Here is a 20,998-nt window from a genome sequence, read left to right as displayed (position 1 = left end):
TTAAAATGTGGGATTACAGGGACACAATCACTTAAAAGAGGTGATCAAAAGTTGATGTAGGTCAACAAGCAAACTGAACAATTTATCAAAGGACATCTTATTTCTGTTCAAAGTGTATCTTAACCTACACTCCGGTAGACTTCAAAGCGAATGATACATTCTGGTGCATGCGTACTGCTGGATAACTGGTCTTAAACCAAAATTATATAAATGTAGCATATTGTTAGTCTCTACTTGGTCTATCAGTTTAATTTAGTCTAATCATAATTTTAAAAAATCTCAAAACATAATGGACATTTTGTTTGAAGGATTAACTGGTCAGTGTGGAAAGAGCCATAACCAAATAGTGATTCAGAACACAGTCATGGATAAGTAAATGTACTTTAATACAAACACAGCATACATGTTTTGCCCTTAAAAGTGCATAGGGTCACCGATTCGCTCACCACTGGTATGGTTGGCTCCTCAGACAAAGGTTTGTGACGAAGAGTCAGCAAAAACAGGGATCTGGTTGGTTAAGATCCTGACGGACAAACTTTCCTTTACAAACCAAAATAAAGTTTGTCCATTAGGATCTTAACCAACCGGATCCCTGTTTTTGCTGACTCTTCATCACAAACTGCTTCATATTCTGCTCTTTGATCAAGGAATGGACAGCACCAGGGCCTGGGAACAGAATTGTCTTAGTTTAGTGGCTGATCAGTCCACTCTGGGATGGTGGAGAGGATCTAGAGGAAAAGCCTCTACTGCGGCCAGGGCCATAGGATACTTTTTCCATAGGGTACAGCACCATAATCCTGGGGTCGTGAAACCACACTCTGGGCTATTCCGTGTCTGCTGGGGACAGGCTGAACTACAATAGGCTTATAGTAACCTCGAATGTCCACTTTCTCCGAGTACTCAAACTGACCAGGGGCTACCATTACATTTGGTCGAGGCGCAGAATTCTTCACCTGATCAAAGTTGGGCTTGTGGCTGCTAATAAACTCTCCCCTGGGAGTGTGGGAAGAATGGCTGATAGAGGAGTCAGCCAAACTGGGATCAGAACCGTAGTGGTTTAGTGTAGACGGTTTGGGTTGAAAGCCTCTGGGGAAGACTTGTTCATAGGCCCAGTCACTTGGATATCCATCCCCTTGGATTTTACCATTGTGCTGAAACTCAGCCTCTTTGGGGCCATCATTATTTTCATAGTGGTTTCTTATGGGATCAAAACTCCCATGGCGTGTTGGTCGAAGATGGTAAGGGACAAACTGGGTCCTAGGGAGGTCCAAACCCATGGCAGCTGCTCGGGCTAAAGTGGAAAGACGGCAACAAAACAGAAATGTTAGTGCAAGTATCTTACGCCGAAATATGACATTTAGCAACAACATTTAGGACATGCACAGAGTACCTCTTGCCATTTTGGCACACCAGGAACCTCCAGCAAAGACAGAGCCAATCAAAAGGACACTGCAAGAGAAATCAAAGCAATTTAATACAAATCCATGATCTAATAAGAAAACAATTTCTAAAGATCCAGAAGTTTTAAAATACCTTAGATATATGGGCAGAGCTAGATGCATTGTTTCAGTGGTATGGACACAAACTGCCTGATGACCAAATGATTCAAGCACCTTACCACCTCTTGATATATGCAGCCACTTTGAGCCTCAAACTTGCCTGTCTTGATTAACTAATTACGGACAGCTGGTTGTCATGGAGACCATACATTGAATTTACGCAACCATTAGGCAAATTGCTTCATTACACTAGCTGATTAGATAGAAACGTCTGCTTAACGGCAGTATTGTGGTGGTTTAACCAATCGATACTAAACCGTGTTCTATATATGTGGTTTAACCATCCATTTTTGTTGCATGCAAGTAAGCTGTAAAGCATTAATTGAATTGAACAGGTCTTTTGAATGTGAAAGGTTACAATCTTTAGGTAGAGGGGAAAAAATGATCAAACTAATAGAAAAAAAAGAAGTATCATTATTAGCAACTATGGCTGCGTTTTCACAGGCAGCCCAATTCTGATATTTGTTCCATTAATTGGTCTTTTGACCAATCACATCAGCTCTTTTCACATCAGCGCTTTTTCAGAGCTGATCTGATTGGTCAAAATACCAATTAGTGGAACAAAATATCAGAATTGGGCTGCCTGTCTAAATGCAGTAAAAGCATCTCAGCTGAACTAGGATCAGTTTAGCCTTTTATTTCATAATGAATAGTGTGAATACGGCCCTGACTTTCATATTAAAATTGATAAGAATGAGGTAAAAAGCTGAGTAAACATAGGTGCGCAAAGCTTTCATAATTCCCAAATATATACAATGTTTTATGTTACCATGGCAACGTGATGAGCTCCACAAACTTCCTATGACATCGCTTTCCTATGGTAGTACCTTGTGTAGATGCAGTAATTGCATTTTGCAATTAAATGGACAGAAAATCATGATAACAATCTGCAATTTGGAAATATTAGACTTAAAGACCCATAATCGCCTCAGATTAGATGACCGACCCCCCCCTCCTTGCAAAATATATTTGGTAACAGCATGTCAGTAAAAAATTAACTGTTTCAAATAGTAGTCACGTTAAAGCCTTGTTTTTGGGGTTACATCAGAGACTTCGGAAGACTGTATCAATCTAATACGAGAAAAAAAAAACATGATTAATAGTTTTATTTCATTAAAGGGAAGAAAATATTTTGCTTTGACTCGTGCAGTGTGGGAATGTCTGACAATAAAACCAAGGAGACCAGCAGAGGCATTTAATAATTCACCCAAGTTATTTCTGTCAGGACTGACAAGCTAAATGTAACTGCACATTCACCTTTACCCTGGACCCGTACTTTGGTAATTAATAGGGCCTACCATTATTTGAAAAGTGGCATTGCAGGTAATGGAATTCAAATTGAAGGTGATGTGAAACCAAGGATCTGAAGCTTGCTGAGCCAAGGAGCTCACCTTTCTCCTGGCTGGGGTGTCACTGGGGAAGTAATGTAGCCAAATGTAATGGAGCAACCTTTGGAGGGACCAAGGACGGCCTACAGTATTGTTCCTTTATAATCAGAAATAATATTTACATTGTCATAGGTTAGCTTGGCTGTACCTGCATTGCTCTGTGTTAATAAGAATATGTTCTTAAAGGGATAGTTCAGGATTTTGGCACATAAGCCCTTTATCTACTTCTCCAGAGTCAGATGAACTTGTGGATACCATTTTTATGTCACTGCGTGCAGTTTGAAGCAAGTGGCTTGCGAAACGACCTCTAATTTCCTTCATACTAGAGGCAGAGACATAAAAATGGTATCCATGAGTTCATCTGACTCTAGGAAAGTAGATAGATAAAGGGCTTCCTTGCCAAAATCCCGAAGTATCCCTTTAATTGACTTGCCTGGTTCTTAATGGACTTGCCTGGTTAAATAAAGGATAAATAAATAAATAAATGTATGTCCAAGAGACAAAACCAACATCAAATGTAAGTATCTTTGTGAAGGAGTAAAATAGTTAAATAGTTTCACCTTCAGACTGCTTTCCCCTCTTTCCCTCAAGCCTGTGATTGGTGGACAGTGTTAACACGATTCATATCCCAAGTGGAGGCATAGCGAGGGGGCATATTTCACCGACACTCCTGCCTGAGCTCGGCTGAGCCCGTCGGGGGTACAGGGTCAGCCGTGGGAGGGTCGAAGCTGGTCCCCTCACTCTGGCCCCCCTGGCCTCTGTCTCGCCCCTGGGGACCAATTTGTGGCTAGCCAGGGGTCTTTGATGTCACCTCCACAGGATTGGCCTTGGAAGAGACTCAGACCCACACTTCTCTGGTTAACCACCAGTCGACAACCAACCACATCTATTATAGAAATAAAAAAAGAAAGGACTGTAACTGGACTGTATAGGGCACCAAATAAAACCCTAAACTCATAATTACAACTCTCCACCAGAGATTTGTTTTCGGCTAATTTTCCCAAACCCATGTTCATATGTATGACATTCAATTAGGCCTTATAATATGCTGTCCTCCAAGTATTGAAACACATCAAAGCCCATAAGCACACAATCCAATTATGAGTGTTTACTGTGTAGATTGAATTGCTGAACATTGCCCTCTTAAGCCCCAATCCCTGAATCAACAATATTTGCCCAGGCGTCTCTTTTGTAGTGGTTTTGTGTGTGTGTGTATGTGTGTGCGTGTGTAAATTGTTTTGCCTTGCTCACTCCATTGCTGCCCACTGAGGTAGAAGGCCTGAGGAAGTATTGGAGTTTTAACATTATCTAGCCTAGTTCCCCCCCCACCCCCCCACCCCCCCACCCTTACTGCCCTTGGCAACTCCACGTAACCACTGGCCTTCTGGCTGATGACTCCTTATTACCCTCTTGTTTCAGAGGCAGGATAGCCTGAATCTTGAACTTGTAGTCACATCTTCCCCCCATCCTCCTCCTCATCCTACTCCTCCTCCCCCCTCCTCCTCCTCCCCCTCTTCATCCCACTACCTGAGCTGCCTGCCTGTGTGGTCTTTATTTAAGAGGCAGGATAGCCTGTCTTGAACTCGTCTTCACATTTTTCCCTCCTCCTCCCACTACCTTTTCTGCCTGCCAGGGTGGTCACCAGACACCAGGCTCTTGAAGGCTCTAGGGCTGAAGCTAGAATGAATTTCAATCAGCAGAGGGAGGGAGGGAGAACAGAGGGAGGGGAAGAGGTATAGAGATAGAATACAATAGGAATAGATGGTATTGAAGAGAGGAATAGTGGTAAAGTAAGAGAGAGCGAGAGAGAGTGTGTGTGGATGAGTTTAAGAGAGAAAAATCTATTTTGTCTTTGCATTACCACATTACAAAGTCATCCAATTCATCCTGTGCTCAAACAACATTCATTAAAGTGAAAAGCAAGATATCGGGCCGGCAGAGTCTCGCACAACAATTACTTTGGAAATCTTATTTGCTACCCTTCTCGTCTCTAAACCGACTGAATAATGTTGGGACATAATCTGTCGTCATCTCTGTACTCTCCAAATGAGTTGAGGCGAAGCGCGGTGTTGAGACACGGCAAAGAGACAATTTACAGTGATAATTAACAGTGACAGTGTGATGGCTCCTTTATATTCTGTCCCAATTAAGGAAGAAAACCTGTCGTCAAATATCAGCAATGATATCCCAAAACAAACGCCGCCCTCATGGCTGGCTGTTTTGTGCTGTGAGCTGGGGTGCAGCAGGGATGTAGTCACATGTCAGGCCTAATTTAGATGCTTTGAATTCCACATCTGCAGCGTGCCACCTTTCCCCATCCTCCTCCACCCTTCCTCAGCGTAACTTTGCATTCAGGGACTAATTAGTTATGGCTGGTCCATACAGAGATGAGACTCAAGCAAGATGCAGATAAACAAATAATCATGAATCAATAATGGTATCTTATGTTCTTTGATGTATTACTGCCATCTAAAGAAATTATATCAGAATACTTCCCTAGATGCATGGCTACAGCATGGTACTGAATATTGTAGTTGGAGTATAGCTGGCTGAGATATGTGATGAATGCTGTGAGGTTATGTACCAACTCAAATGAACTCATCATCTGTCAAAATGACATAAGATCTATTAGCTTTACCAGTCCAGGTTAAGATATACAGTGGGGAGAACAAGTATTTGATACACTGCCGATTTTGCAGGTTTTCCTACTTACAAAGCATGTAGAGGTCTGTAATTTTTATCATAGGTACACTTCAACTGTGAGAGACGGAATCTAAAACAAAAATCCAGAAAATCACATTGTATTGATTGATTTTTAAGTAATGAATTTGCATTTTATTGCATGACATAAGTATTTGATCACCTACCAACCAGTAAGGGAGTTCTCCTCGTCAGAGCTCATATGCAGAGGAGCTCGTCGTTCTCTCTCAATTTGTTCTCAACTCTGTTCAGTCCAAAGAGATAACGTTTGTTAAGGCACTAAGGTGCAGTAGAAGGTTCGGGTCCCCTTAGGAGAGATAAAAGCTCAGCGGTTCATTGTAATTGAGCAGAATGACGGTTCAGCAAGTTCCTATCAGGAGATGGCTGTCTCTCTCTGACACGGATGGTGAAGGTCAGAGTTGCGTTAGGTTTCTCAAGGCGATAGATCATTGAACCACTAAGGTGCAGCCGCACCTCACGAAGATCTGTCTAACAAGTCTGTGTACAAGTCTCACTAATTATAGTGTGGGAGGGCTCAGCCAGGAAATGTCACGAAGACTGCTCAGTCACTCCTCTGAGTTTAGCATATGGCATGCCAATATTGGAATAAAGCCTGAGATTTGCTAATGAGTCTACACAATAAGTCTCTCCTTTATAAAAAAAACAGTTCACAGTTCCTAAAAGGAAATAAGCAACCCATAGATTCTAAACATGACTGGAATAATATACATTTGATGTTATAGTGAAATACATATTACACTTTTAATAACATGGGAAAAGCAGAGGGAAAATATCACAATGTACACTGAGTGTACAAAACATTAAGAACACCTGCTCTTTCCATGACAGACTGAAAGCTACGATCCTTTATTGATTTCACTTGTTACATCCACTTCAATCAGTGTAGATGAAGGGGAGGAGACAGGTTAAAGAAGGATTTTCAAGCCTTGAGACAATTGAGACATGGATTGTGTATGTGTGCCATTCAGAGGGTGAATGGGCAAGACACAAAATTGAAGTGCCTTTGAACGGGGTATGGTAGTAGGTGCCTGGTGCACCGGTTTGTGACAAGAACTGCAACGCTGCTGAGTTTTTCACGCTCAACAGTTTCCCATGTGTTTCAAGAATGGTCCACCACCCAAAGGACATCCAGCCAACTTGACACAACTGTGGGAAGCAATGGAGTCAACATGGGCCAGCATCCCTTTGCAACGCTTTCACCACCTTGTAGAGTCATGACCTGATGAATTGAGGTTGTTGATTGAGGTTAAAAGGGGGTGCAACTCAATATTAGGAAAGTGTTCCTAATGTTTGGTATACCAATTATTTGGTGAACCATTCATTTTGATACATTGTTTAAAAAAGTGGTAAAACGTCCCATGTCGCATTTGGCACCATTTCCCTCATTAGAACAAAGGAGGCATCAGGCTAAATATTTATCTCTTCTTGCCCTTCCTTAGAATTAGCACATTTGGGGTAAGAAAGGTACAACACAGCCAACCAGCCTCTGGTGCTCCACAACAGGAGAAGCCTATAGAGTGGCACCCCAACACCACCACCAATCAATCAATCAATCAATTTTATTTTATATAGCCCTTCTTACATCAGCTAATATCTCGAAGTGCTGTACAGAAACCCAGCCTAAAACCCCAAACAGCTAGTAATGCAGGTGTAGAAGCACGGTGGCTAGGAAAAACTCCCTAGAAAGGCAAAACCTAGGAAGAAACCTAGAGAGGAACCAGGCTATGAGGGGTGGCCAGTCCTCTTCTGGCTGTGCCGGGTGGAGGTTATAACAGAACCATGCCAAGATGTTCAAAAATGTTCATAAGTGACAAGCATGGTCAAATAATAATCAGGAATAAATCTCAGTTGGCTTTTCATAGCCGATCATTAGAGTTTAAAACAGCAGGTCTGGGACAGGTAGGGGTTCCATAACCGCAGGCAGAACAGTTTAAACTGGAATAGCAGCAAGGCCAGGCGGACTGGGGACAGCAAGGAGTCACCACGGCCGGTAGTCCCGACGTATGGTCCTAGGGCTCAGGTCTCTCAGTTGGCTTTTCATAGCCGATCATTTAGAGTTGAAAACAGCAGGTCTGGGACAGGTAGGGGTTTCGTAGCCGCAGGCAGAACAGTTGAAACTGGAATAGCAGCAAGGCCAGGCGGACTGGGGACAGCAAGGTGTCATCATGCCCGGTAGTCCTGACGTATGGTCCTAGGGCTCAGGTTCTCAGAGAGAAAGAGAGAACGAGAGAATTAGAGAGAGCATACTTAAATTCACACAGGACACTGGATAAGACAGGAGAAGTACTCCAGGTATAACCAACTAACCCCAGCCCCCGACACATAAACTACTGCAGCATAAATACTGGAGGCTGAGACAGGAGCGGTCCGGAGACACTGTGGCCCCATCCGAAGAAACCCCGGACAGGGCCAAACAGGAAGGATATAACCCCACCCACTCCGCCAAAGCACAGCCCCCGCACCACTAGAGGGATATCCCCAACCACCAACTTACAATCCTGAGACAAGGCCGAGTATAGCCCACAGAGGTCTCCACCACAGCACAAACCAAGGGGGGCGCCAACCCAGACAGGAAGATCACGTCAGTAACTCAACCCCACTCAAGTGACGCACCCCTCCCAGGGGACGGCATGAAAGAGCACCAGCAAGCCAGTGACTCAGCCCCTGCAACAGGGTTAGAGGCAGAGAACCCCAGTGGAGAGGGGAACCGGCCCGGCAGAGACAGCAAGGGCTGTTCGTTGCTCCAGCCTTTCCGTTCACCTTCACACTCCTGGGCCAGACTACACTCAATCATATGACCTACTGAAGAGATAAGTCTTCAGTAAAGACTTAAAGGTTGAGACCGAGTCTGCGTCTCTCACATGGGTAGGCAGACTGTTCCATAAAAATGGAGATCTATAGGAGAAAGCCCTGCCTCCCGCTGTTTGCTTAGAAATTCTAGGGACAATTAGGAGGCCTGCGTCTTGTGACCGTAGCGTACGTATTGGTATGTACGGCAGGACCAACTCGGAAAGATAGGTAGGAGCAAGCCCATGTAACGCTTTATAGGTTAACAGTAAAACCTTGAAATCAGCCCTTGCCTTAACAGGAAGCCAGTGTAGGGAAGCTAGCACTGGAGTAATATGATCAAATTTCTTGGTTCTAGTCAGGATTCTAGCAGCCGTATTTAGCACTAACTGAAGTTTATTTAGTGCTTTATCCGGGTAGCCGGAAAATAGAGCATTGCAGTAGTCTAATCTAGAAGTAACAAATGCATGGATTAATTTTTCTGCATCATTTTTGGACAGAAAATTTCTGATTTTTGCAATGTTACGTAGATGGAAAAAAGCTGTCCTTGAAACAGTCTTGATATGTTCGTCAAAAGAGAGATCAGGGTCAAGAGTAACGCCTAGGTCCTTCACAGTTTTATTTGAGACGACTTTACAACCATCAAGATGAATTGTCAGATTTAACAGAAGATCTCTTTGTTTCTTGGGACCTAGTACAAGCATCTCTGTTTTGTCCGAGTTTAAAAGTAAAAAGTTTTCAGCCATCCACTTCCTTATGTCTGAAACACAGGCTTCTAGCGAGGGCAATTTTGGGGCTTCACCATGCTTCATTGAAATGTACAGCTGTGTGTCATCCGCATAGCAGTGAAAGTTAACATTATGTTTTCGAATAACATCCCCAAGAGGTAAAATATATAGTGAAAACAATAGTGGTCCTAAAACGGAACCTTGAGGAACACCGAAATGTACAGTTGATTTGTCGGAGGACAGACCATTCACAGAGACAAACTGATATCTTTCCGACAGGTAGGATCTAAACCAGGCCAGAACTTGTCCGTGTAGACCAATTTGGGTTTCCAGTCTCTCCAAAAGAATGTGGTGATCGATGGTGTCAAAGGCAGCACTAAGGTCTAGTAGCACGAGGACAGATGCAGAGCCTCGGTCTGACGCCATTAAAAGGTCATTTACCACCTTCACAAGTGCAGTCTCAGTGCTATGATGGGGTCTAAAACCAGACTGAAGCATTTCGTATACATTGTTTGTCTTCAGAAAGGCAGTGAGTTGCTGCGCAACAGCTTTTTCTAAAATTTTTGAGAGGAATGGAAGATTCGATATAGGCCGATAGTTTTTTATATTTTCCGGGTCAAGGTTTGGCTTTTTCAAGAGAGGCTTTATCACTGCCACTTTTAGTGAGTTTGGTACACATCCGGTGGATAGAGAGCTGTTTATTATGTTCAACATAGGAGGGCCAAGCACAGGAAGCAGCTCCTTCAGCAGTTTAGTAGGAATAGGATCCAGTATGCAGCTTGAAGGTTTAGAGGCCATGATTATTTTCATCATTGTGTCAAGAGATATAGTACTAAAACACTTAAGTGTCTCTCCCGATCCCAGGCCCTCGCAGAATCTGTGCAGATCCAGGACAGCTAAGCCCTGGAGGAATACGCAGATTCAAAGAGGAGTCCGTAATTTGCTTTCTAATGGTCATGATCTTTTCCTCAAAGAAGTTCATGAATTTATCACTGCTGAAGTGAAAACCATCCTCTCTTGGGGAATGCTGCTTTTTAGTTAGCTTTGCAACAGTATCAAAAAGAAATTTTGGATTGTTCTTATTTTCCTCGATTAATTTGGAAAAGTAGGATGATCGAGCAGCAGTGAGGGCTCTTCGGTACTGCACGGTACTGTCTTTCCAAGCTAGTCGGAAGACTTCCAGTTTGGTGTGGCGCCATTTCCGTTCCAATTTCCTGGAAGCTTGCTTCAAAGCTCGGGTATTTTCTGTATACCAGGGAGCTAGTTTCTTATGACAAATGTTTTTCGTTTTTAGGGGTGCAACTGCATCTAGGGTATTGCGCAAGGTTAAATTGAGTTCCTCAGTTAAGTGGTTAACTGATTTTTGTCCTCTGACGTCCTTGGGTAGGCAGAAGGAGTCTGGAAGGGCATCAATGAATTTTTGTGTTGTCTGAGAATTTATAGCACGACTTTTGATGCTCCTTGGTTGGGGTCTGAGCAGATTATTTGTTGCGATTGCAAACGTAATAAAATGGTGGTCCGATAGTCCAGGATTTTGTGGAAAAACATTAAGATCTACAACATTTATTCCATGGGACAAAACTAGGTCCAGAGTATGACTGTGGCAGTGAGTAGGTCCAGAGACATGTTGGACAAAACCCACTGAGTCGATAATGGCTCCGAAAGACTTTTGGAGTGGGTCTGTGGACTTCTCCATGTGAATATTAAAATCACCAAAAATTAGAATATGATCTGCTATGACTACAAGGTCTGATAGGAATTCAGGAAACTCAGAGAGGAACGCTGTATATGGCCCAGGAGGCCTGTAAACAGTAGCTATAAAAAGTGATTGAGTAGGCTGCATAGATTTCATGACTAGAAGCTCGAAAGATGAAAACGTCATTTTTTTTTTTGTAAATTGAAATTTGCTATCGTAAATGTTAGCAACACCTCCGCCTTTGCGGGATGCACGGGGAATATGGTCACTAGTGTAACCAGGAGGTGAGGCCTCATTTAACACAGCAAATTCATCAGGCTTAAGCCATGTTTCAGTCAGGCCAATCACATCAAGATTATGATCAGTGATGAGTTCATTGACTATGACTGCCTTTGAAGTGAGGGATCTAACATTAAGTAACCCTATTTTGAGATGTGAGGTATCACGATCTCTTTCAATAATGGCAGGAATGGAGGAGGTCTTTATCCTAATAAGATTGCTAGGGTGAACACCACCATGTTTAGTTTTGCCCAACCTAGGTCGAGGCACAGACACAGTCTCAATGGGTATGGCTGAGCTGACTACACTGACTATGCTATTGGCAGACTCCACTAAGCTGGCAGGTTGGCTAACAGCCTGCTGCCTGGCCTGCACCCTATTTCACTGTGGGGCTAGAGGAGTTAGAGCCCTATCTATGTTGGTAGATAAGAGGAGAGCACCCCTCCAGTTAGGATGGAGTCCGTCACTCCTCAGCAGGTCAGGCTTGATCCTGTTTGTGGGTGAGTCCCAGAAAGAGGGCCAATTATCCACAAATGTTATCTTTTGGGAGGGGCAGAAAACAGTTTTCAACCAGCGATTGAGTGCTGAGACTCTGCTGTAGAGCTCATCACTTCCCCTAACTGGGAGGGGGCCAGAGACAATTACTCGATGCCGACACATCTTTCTAGCTGATTTACACGCTGAAGCTATGTTGCACTTGGTGACCTCTGACTGTTTCATCCTAACATCGTTGGTGCCGACGTGGATAACAATATCTCTATACTCTCTACACTCGCCAGTTTTAGCTTTAGCCAGCACCATCTTTAGATTAGCCTTAACGTCGGTAGCCCTGCCCCCTGGTAAACAGTGTATGATCGCTGGGTGATTCGTTTTAAGTCTAATACTGCGGGTAATGGAGTCGCCGATGACTAGGGTTTTCAATTTGTCAGAGCTAATGGTGGGAGCCTTCGGAGTCTCAGACCCCGTAACGGGAGGAGTAGAGACTAGAGAAGACTCAGACTCAGACTCCGACTCGCTACATAATGGGGAAAACCGGTTGAAGGTTTCTGTCGGCTGAATGAGCGACACCGGTTGAGCATTCCAACAGTATTTCCCTCCAGAAGCCATGAGAAAGTTGTCCGGCTGCGGGGGACTGTGCGGGGGATTTATACTAACATTACTGTCTGTACTTACTGGTGGCACAGACGCTGTTTCTTCCTTTCCTACACTGATATTACCCTTGCCTAACGATTGCGTCTGAAGCTGGGCTTGTAGCACAGCTATTCTCGCCGTAAGGCGAGAATTCTCCTGTATATTATGAGTACAGCGACTGCAATTAGAAGACATCATGTTAATGTTACTACTTAGCTTCGGCTGTTGAAGATGTTGATGAACCATGTCCAGATAAAGCGTCCGGAGTGAAAAAAGTTGAATAAGGGAAAAAAGTTGCGATGGAAAAAAGGAAAATAACGTAAAGTTGGCAGCTAAAACGCACAGGAAAAAGACTCTTCTGACTCTTCTGTCTCGGGATAAACGTCCGGGGTGAAAAAGTTTAACGAAAAAAGATGAGTGAGGACAAAACTAAAAAGTTGGTAAATTTGTTGAACACAGAGATTGATTAAACGTTTATTAAAAGTAAAACGTGAATAGTTTGTTAGGTAGCCAAGTAGCAACAAACAGCAGAGCAGCACGGAGACAATGCGGAAGCGAGACGGAAGTCACGTGTCACAATAGCCAATCAACACACACACTTGGACTTTCACCACCACATTGGCATGGCTCACAGGCTACTCCAGGGATCTGGACCACATTACCACCACCAGGCTGTCAGCTCACAGGCCTCAGCTGATTCCTAGGCTCCTACAGCCTCTTCCAGCTGAACCTGGATCAGATCCTGGATCAGTCCCCCTCCATTGCTACAGGCCTGCAGTTAATCAGATGGATCTGTACATGAATCGCTCTCCCATCACCCCACAATAGGAGCAAGGGCTACTAACAAAAATCCTTGCCCAAATCAGTTCCACCCTACTGGATGAGTCACAGGTTGCCATGATGGCCCAGACAACTGCCCTCCGATCAATTCCCATGCCACTAACCAGCCTTAGGTGACCTTTGTACATCTATACCCAAGTCAGTAATCTTCTCCGATGGGCAGCTGTATGGCTGCTGCTCCCTCTCATAGATGCCTCCTACACATAACAAACTGCAGACACCATCTGTCCCTGCCCTCTGGACACAAATATTCAAACACTGGGTTTTAGAAGAAGACAGGGCTATGTCTGACAAAACAGGATTTTGCAACGTGTAGAGTGTCTTTTGTCCATTGACTCTTTCTTCATTTAAGTCCCTGTCATTTCACTACTCTTGATGTTTTTAATGGCATGTTGCAAGTTAAATTTGCCAATAAAATAGAACAAACATGACTTGTAGATTGCAATATGACAAACAAAAGGGTTTGAATTGTTCAGCAACGTGCAGTGAATGCTAACATGGCATTAGTGATGAAAGGTACATAATGCATTTATTGTTAATCTCCCTATCATGCCACTGCATGCTGTGACATGGGCTTGGATGGTGACATCTTCTTCAAGCTGCCTGACTGAATACTGGGGCCTACAGTGGTATCGGAAGCAAGGGCCTTACCTGGGAGTACAGCAACAGTCTCTCTCTTCTGTCAACATGTATTGTATGTAACCACTCAAATTCATACAAAACTGCTACGGACGCAAGCACTGACTTATATTCACTTTGTCTACTTGTCCCATTCTTTAATCTTGTCTGGTATATGTGTTTTAGTTGATGCACCTGTGTGATGTGTCTGATATACATGAATACAAATGTATTTACATTGAGGGAAAAAAGTATTTGATCCCCTGCTGATTTTGTATGTTTGCCCACTGACAAAGAAATGATCAGTCTATAATTTCAATGGTAGGTTTATTTGAACAGTGAGAGACAGAATAACAACAAAAAAATCCAGAAAAACGCATACAATTTTTTAAATAAATTGATTTGCATTTTAATGAGGGAAATAAGTATTTGACCCCCTCTCAATCAGAAAGATTTCTGGCTCCCAGGTGTCTTTTATACAGGTAACGAGCTGAGATTAGGAGCACACTCTTAAAGGGAGTTCTCCTAATCTCAGCTTGTTCCCTGTATAAAAGACACCTGTCCACAGAAGCAATCAATCAATCAGATTCCAAACTCTCCACCATGGCCAAGTCCAAAGAGCTCTCCCAGGATGTCAGGGACAAGATTGTAGACCTACACAAGACCATCGCCAAGCAGCTTGGTGAGAAGGTGACAGTTGGTGCGATTATTCGCAAATGAAAGAAACACAAAATAACTGTCAATCTCCCTCGGCCTGGGGCTCCATGCAAGATCTCACCTCAGAACTACACGGCAGGATCTTGTCAATGATCTCAAGGCAGCTGGGACCATAGTCACCAAGAAAACAATTGGTAACACACTACGCCGTGAAGGACTGAAAACCTGCAGCGCCCGCAAGTCCTCCTGTTCTCCACTCATTACCTGTATTAACTGCACCTGTTTGAACTCGTTACCTGTATAAAAGGCACCTGTCCACACACATCAAACAGACTCCAAACACCTCTCCACAATGGCCAAGACCAGAGAGCTGTGTAAGGACATCAGGGATAAAATTGTAGACCTGCACAAGGCTGGGATGGGCTACAGGACAATAGGCAAGCAGCTTGGTGAGAAGGCAACAACTGTTGGCGCAATTGTTAGAAAATGGAAGAAGTTCAAGATGACGGTCAATCACCCTCGGTCTGGGGCTCCATGCAAGATCTCACCTCATGGGGCATCAATGATCATGAGGAAGGTGAGGGATCAGCCCAGAACTACACGGCAGGACCTGGTCAATGACCTGAAGAGAGCTGGGACCACAGTCTCAAAGAAAACCATTAGTAACACACTACGCTGTCATGGATTAAACTCCTGCAGCGCACGCAAGGTCCCCCTGCTCAAGCCAGTGCATGTCCAGGCCCGTCTGAAGTTTGCCAATGACCATCTGAATGATCCAGAGGAGGAATGGGAGAAGGTAATGTGGTCTGATGAGACAAAAATAGAGCTTTTTGGTCTAAACTCCACTCGCCGTGTTTGGAGGAAGAAGAAGGATGAGTACAACCACAAGAACACCATCCCAACCGTGAAGCATGGAGGTGGAAACATCATTCTTTGGGGATGCTTTTCTGCAAAGGGGACAGGACGACTGCACCGTATTGAGGGGAGGATGGATGGGGCCATGTATCGCGAGATCTTGGCCAACAACTTCCTTCCCTCAGTAAGAGCATTGAAGATGGGTCGTGGCTGGGTCTTCCCACACACAGCCAGGGCAACTAAGAAGTGGCTCCGTAAGAAGAATCTCAACGTCCTGGAGTGGCCTAGCCAGTCTCCAGACCTGAACCTAATAGAAAATCTTTGGAGGGAGCTGAAAGTCCGTATTGCCCAGCGACAGCCCCGAAACCTGAAGGATCTGGAGAAGGTCTGTATGGAGGAGTGGGCCAAAATCCCTGCTGCAGTGTGTGCAAACCTGGTCAAGACCTACAGGAAACGTATGATCTCTGTAATTGCAAACAAAGTTTTCTGTACCAAATATTAAGTTCTGCTTTTCTGATGTATCAAATACTTATGTCATGCAATATAATGCAAATTAATTACTTAAAAATCATACAATGTGATTTTCTGGATTTCTCACCAAGCTGCTTGGCTATTGTCCTTTGCCCATCCCAGCCTTGTGCAGGTCTACAATTGTATCCCTGATGTCCTTACACAGCTCTCTGGTCTTGGCCATTGTGGAGAGGTTGGAGTCTGTTTGATTGAGTGTGTGGACAGGTGTCTTTTATACAGGTAACGAATTCAAACAGGTGCAGTTAATACAGGTAATGAGTGGAGAACAGGAGGGCTTCTTAAAGAAAAGCTAACAGGTCTGTAATAGCCGGAATTCTTACTGGTTGGTAGGTGATCAAATACTTATGTCATGCAATAAAATGCAAATGAATTACTTAAAAATCATACAATGTGATTTTCTGGATTTTTGTTTTATATTCCGTCTCTCACAGTTGAAGTGTACCTATGATAAAAATTACAGACCTCTACATGCTTTGTAAGTAGGAAAACCTGCAAAATCGGCAGTGTATCAAATACTTGTTCTCCCCACTGTACATGCCCGTCTAAAGTTTGCCAATGAACATCTGAATGATTCAGAGGAGAACTGGGTGAAATATTGTAGTCAGATGAGACCAAAATGGAGCTCTTTGGCATCAACTCAACTCGCCATGTTTGGAGGAGGAGGAATGCTGCCTATGACCCTAAGAACACCATCCCCACCGTCAAAAACATGGAGGTGGAAACATTATGCTTTGGGGGTGTTTTTCTGCTAAGGGGACAGGACAACTTCACCGCATGAAAGGGATGATGGACGGGGCCATGTACCGTCAAATCTTGGGTGAGAACCTCCTTCCCTCAGCCAGGGCATTGAAAATGGGTCGTGGATGGGTATTCCAGCATGACAATGACCCATAACACACGGCCAAGGCAACAAAGGAGTGGCTCAAGAAGAAGCACATTAAGGTCCTGGAGTGGCCTAGCCAGTCTCCAGACCTTAATCCCATAGAAAATCTGTAGAGGGAGCTGAAGGTTCGAGTTGCCAAACGTCAGCCTCGAAACCTTAATGACTTGGAGAAGATCTGCAAAGAGGAGTGGGACAAAATCCCTCCTGAGATGTGTACAAACCTGGTGGCCAACTACAAGAAACGTCTGACCTCTGTGATTGCCAACAAGGGTTTTGCCACCAAGTACTAAGTCATGTTTTGCATAGGGGTCAAATACTTATTTCCCTCATTAAAATGCAAATCAATTTATAAAATTTTTGACATGCGTCTTTCTGGATTTTTTTGTTGTTATTCTGTCTCTCACTGTTCAAATAAACCTACCATTAGAATTATAGACTGATCATTTATTTGTCATTGGGCAAACGTATAAAATCAGCAGGGGATCAAATACTTTTTTCCCTCACTGTATGTTAGTCTAGTAATACAACTTGAAGTAAATCCGTTGTTGCATTGAAGTCCTTATCGAGCGATTGGATTCTTGAAGTCTGAGAGTTCAACGACCATTCAGAATGAGAATATAGTAAATTGACTGTTGATTAAGACAATTGTTGATATAGGACTAATGGTATAATGGTTAAATAACTTCTGATATAGTTAATTCATGGGGTTTCTCTATGTCGAAACCCGTAATGGTGCCCCTCTTAGATACATTTGGATAGGATAACTAAATTAATTAGATCAATTAGATCAATTAATTATCCCAGTAATTAATCAGTAAATGATCTTCAATATCCATAGCCAAAGTCACAACAGCTGGTAGGAGGGAGAGGGAGGGAGAGAGAGAGATAACAAATAGAAAGAGATAGAGATAGAGATAGAGCGAGAATAGGCTTGGGCATTGTGAGGTTCAACCCAGATGCTCTCTGCTTGGCACACCAGCTACATCCCACCATTATGGTGTCCAACATTTAATACATTTACATTTACATTTACATCATTTAGCAGACGCTCTTATCCAGAGCTACTTACAAATTGGTGCATTCAACTTATGATAGCCAGTGGGACAACCACCTTTTATTTTATTTTTATGGGGTGTGGGGGAAGCAGGATTACTTTATACTATTCCAGGTATTCCTTAAAGAGGTAGGGTTTCAAGTGTCTCCGGAAGGTGGTCAGTGACCGCTGTCCTGGTGTCGTAGGGGAGCTTGTTCCACCATTGGGGTGCCAGAGCAGCGAATAGCTTTGACTGGGCTGAGTTGTTAATTGGAAAACAAATATTCTCATTTACCAGTGGTAAAGCAGGAAACAAGTTTTTGTACGCTGAACTTTCCAGCCCTAACAACCATGGAGTTGTTACCAAGTGTGGCGAGACAAATTGGTCACCCACTCCCTCCCTTCTGTTTTTGTCTTTCTGCCGACAAGGGTTGTGCATTTAATGAGAGAGTGGTAGGTGGTCAGGGTGCTCATTTGCTTTGTTAATGAGAGGTGGACAGCTGGTGTGTAATACACCACATGGAGTCTATTGATGGCATCAACAGAGACACATGCACCACAAATAAATGTTATTGGGCTCACACCACACTGTGCTCATCCGAAGGCCCCAACTGGCTGTGCATGGGCCAAGAGCCAAGGAGAATTCTCAGAGGATGTTTTAGAGTTATTATAGACATCATTTAAGATTTTACTCCCTGATATGAGGGTGGCCAAAAAGTTACGACGCCACATAAACTTTCCTGGACCCGTAGTAGTAAAAGGGCTGATGACGGTAGGAGTCTCGTAACAACATTAGGTTACATGTTTTCTTGTGAACGTGCAATATGGCTACCACGATAAAAGCAGTCAAACAAGAAAAGGATCTTGATGCGACGTCTCGCCTGTAGGAGCACAGAAGGCCTCAGGTCTCCATCGTGGCACCAGCACCTGTTAGTCTAGGAGAGATGCAGCCAGGAGAAGTAGGGTGTACATGATTCGGTGAACATTTTAGGACACCCTAAGCCACATGACTCATTGCTCTTTGAGTCAATCATCAACCATGAGAGGTTAGGGTCAAGGGGAAGGGGTAATGGAATGTGTGTTTGTGTGTGCTGTGTTTGTGTTTTTTATTTCATATTTGCGTTAAATAAACAACCAACTGTATCGCGATCAGTCAAGTAGAACATCCATATTGGCTACATACAATCTTTTATGAATGTGTGATGTTCATTGAGCATAAATGGCTCCATGGTGGACGTATAGTATTGTATCAATTAATGTGGTTTGATGATGAATTTACAGGTCAGTAACAGTCAGGCATCTTGTTTACAGGTCAAATACAGTCAACATCCATTATTTATCTCCATAACACATTCATTACACATCTATAAGCATTTCATTAACGAGTTATAACAGGTCCAACCGCATTATTAAAGGTTAATTAAATAAATCCATTCCATATCTATAGGACATTCATGACATGCTATGCAGGAGCTCATATATGTATCTTAATAGATGCATCATTACAATGACAGTGTAGTGTCATCATTATGGCTGTTCTCAAAAGTGTGCTTCTGCCATACTAGTTTTAGTGAATATGCCAATAGGCCGCTTCAAGTACTATATCAACTAATCTAGTACATCACAGATATGACAAAGGAAACTAAGAAATAAAAATATCCACTTTTTTAAATATATATGTCTACATGTCTTTTCTTTGAGTGAAAGTATTCTGAAGCAAAAGGCCATCAAAGCTCCATCAAATACTTTTATTTATCTATCACCAGTGTAATTTATATCAAAGCAATGGGTAAATCTTCTCCTCTAGTGCATTAAAGCGCAATCCACCAACCATCTGGAGTCCAAGCCAAACTTTTCTAGAGGAAATAAAAGAAAAAGCAACGCTGTTGGATACTGCACACTGCACAGCAGTCAACAGTCGATTGGTTTTGCTGAATAACACAGAATTACAGTTTTAATTGGCCGGCATCCTTGTTGGTAGAGGGATACAGTATTGCACACACAGCAGAAATGATTGCGAGAACAACTCCAGCATCGTTGGGCAATGCCTTGTAAGTGTGTTGACAGGCAATGTCAATGTTGTTAGAGGACCGGTGGTAAAAGTTAATCTGATGGTCTGACGTTCTTAAAACAAGAAAAGAGAGTGTTCCGCAGAAAGTTTTTAAAGTAACAAAATGGTAGGAAAATGGTAGGACTCGTCGTTCCAATAGGATTTCTAGGAGTCTGTACTTCCCGCTGTGCACTATAGGGTGACATAAGACGTTTTTGCTTGTCACAGCATAACAAAGGATGATAGCCAGGCTTTGCATGTAAAATTATATTTCAATCAACAAAGAAATGTCATTAGATCTCAGAGTCAGGCGAGGGAATTTACTAAATGCATCACACCACTCAATTCACATGCTGGAATTGAAAGCCAATATCAGGCATGTTCCTTGAACCATTCAATTGAATAGGTTGCATTATCATAAGGACAGGTATGGGGAAAGAGGAATGTAATCCAGAAAACAACAAAAGAGAAACCTGTTCATAAACGCTCATTGATAATATATTTCTGCAACATACAATAGGAAACTCTCTCATGCATACATACTCACATCAGACACAAACACACACATGCACACACACACATCCCGTAATTAAGTGAGAGGAATTTCAATGTGAATGACCCAACCGTATATTTCCATGCCAGTCCTCCCACACCAGCTCTCATCTTTTATCAGGTGTTTTGTTGTGCTAAATTACTCTGTACTAAAAAGCAAAGCATTGCCGCACAACATGAGAGAGAGAGAGAGAGAGAGAGAGAGAGAGAGAGAGAGAGAGAGAGAGAGAGAACAGACAAACAATGCAGCAGAACCTTGATTGCTGTAAGTATCACCTCACGTAAGCAGCAGCCTTAAAGTGGTGCACAATCAGGGCAGTAGTCAGCCATTATGAAGCATCCACAATTACATAAAGCAAAAGAGTCCAGATGTAGATTGCTTTTTGTCTACCAGAGACAGTATATAGCGAAATAAATGCATCCCTTTTTGAGACAACTTTTGATTCAACTAAGGAGAAATTGCAGTGTATGGTTTGAATAGAAATTATCTAGGTTTGATGAAATTCTATGATTTTCTCTATTGAGGACAGCCGAAGACAATAGTGACTTGATGAACAACATAAACGTGGACTCTTTTCAAAAGCCTTTTCACAGCTTCAATCGGTATAATAGAAAAACTTAAAAGTGGGACCATTCAATCTTCAAATCCGCCAGACACAAATGCAAACACACAAACACCCAGCACACTGC

At 43.0% G+C, this 20,998-nt stretch overlaps 1 protein-coding gene across 1 annotated transcript; it reads right to left on the bottom strand.

The window, feature by feature from the left end:
• Nucleotides 1-365: 365 nt before the first annotated feature.
• LOC121585670 lies at nt 366-1,664 on the bottom strand. The gene is made up of 3 exons (XM_041901998.2): nt 1,534-1,664; nt 1,391-1,449; nt 366-1,291 (listed from the first exon to the last, which is right to left on the bottom strand). Exons 1-3 carry the CDS (start codon nt 1,560-1,562, stop codon nt 744-746), a joined length of 636 nt encoding a protein of 211 aa, XP_041757932.1. The 5' UTR covers nt 1,563-1,664; the 3' UTR covers nt 366-743.
• Nucleotides 1,665-20,998: the final 19,334 nt, after the last annotated feature.

The sequence above is a fragment of the Coregonus clupeaformis genome, chromosome 17 (assembly GCF_020615455.1).
Source record: "Coregonus clupeaformis isolate EN_2021a chromosome 17, ASM2061545v1, whole genome shotgun sequence".
Taxonomy (NCBI): domain Eukaryota; kingdom Metazoa; phylum Chordata; class Actinopteri; order Salmoniformes; family Salmonidae; genus Coregonus; species Coregonus clupeaformis.
The sequence above is the reverse complement of the archived record's forward strand: the minus strand, read 5'-3'. Positions and strand labels throughout refer to the sequence as shown.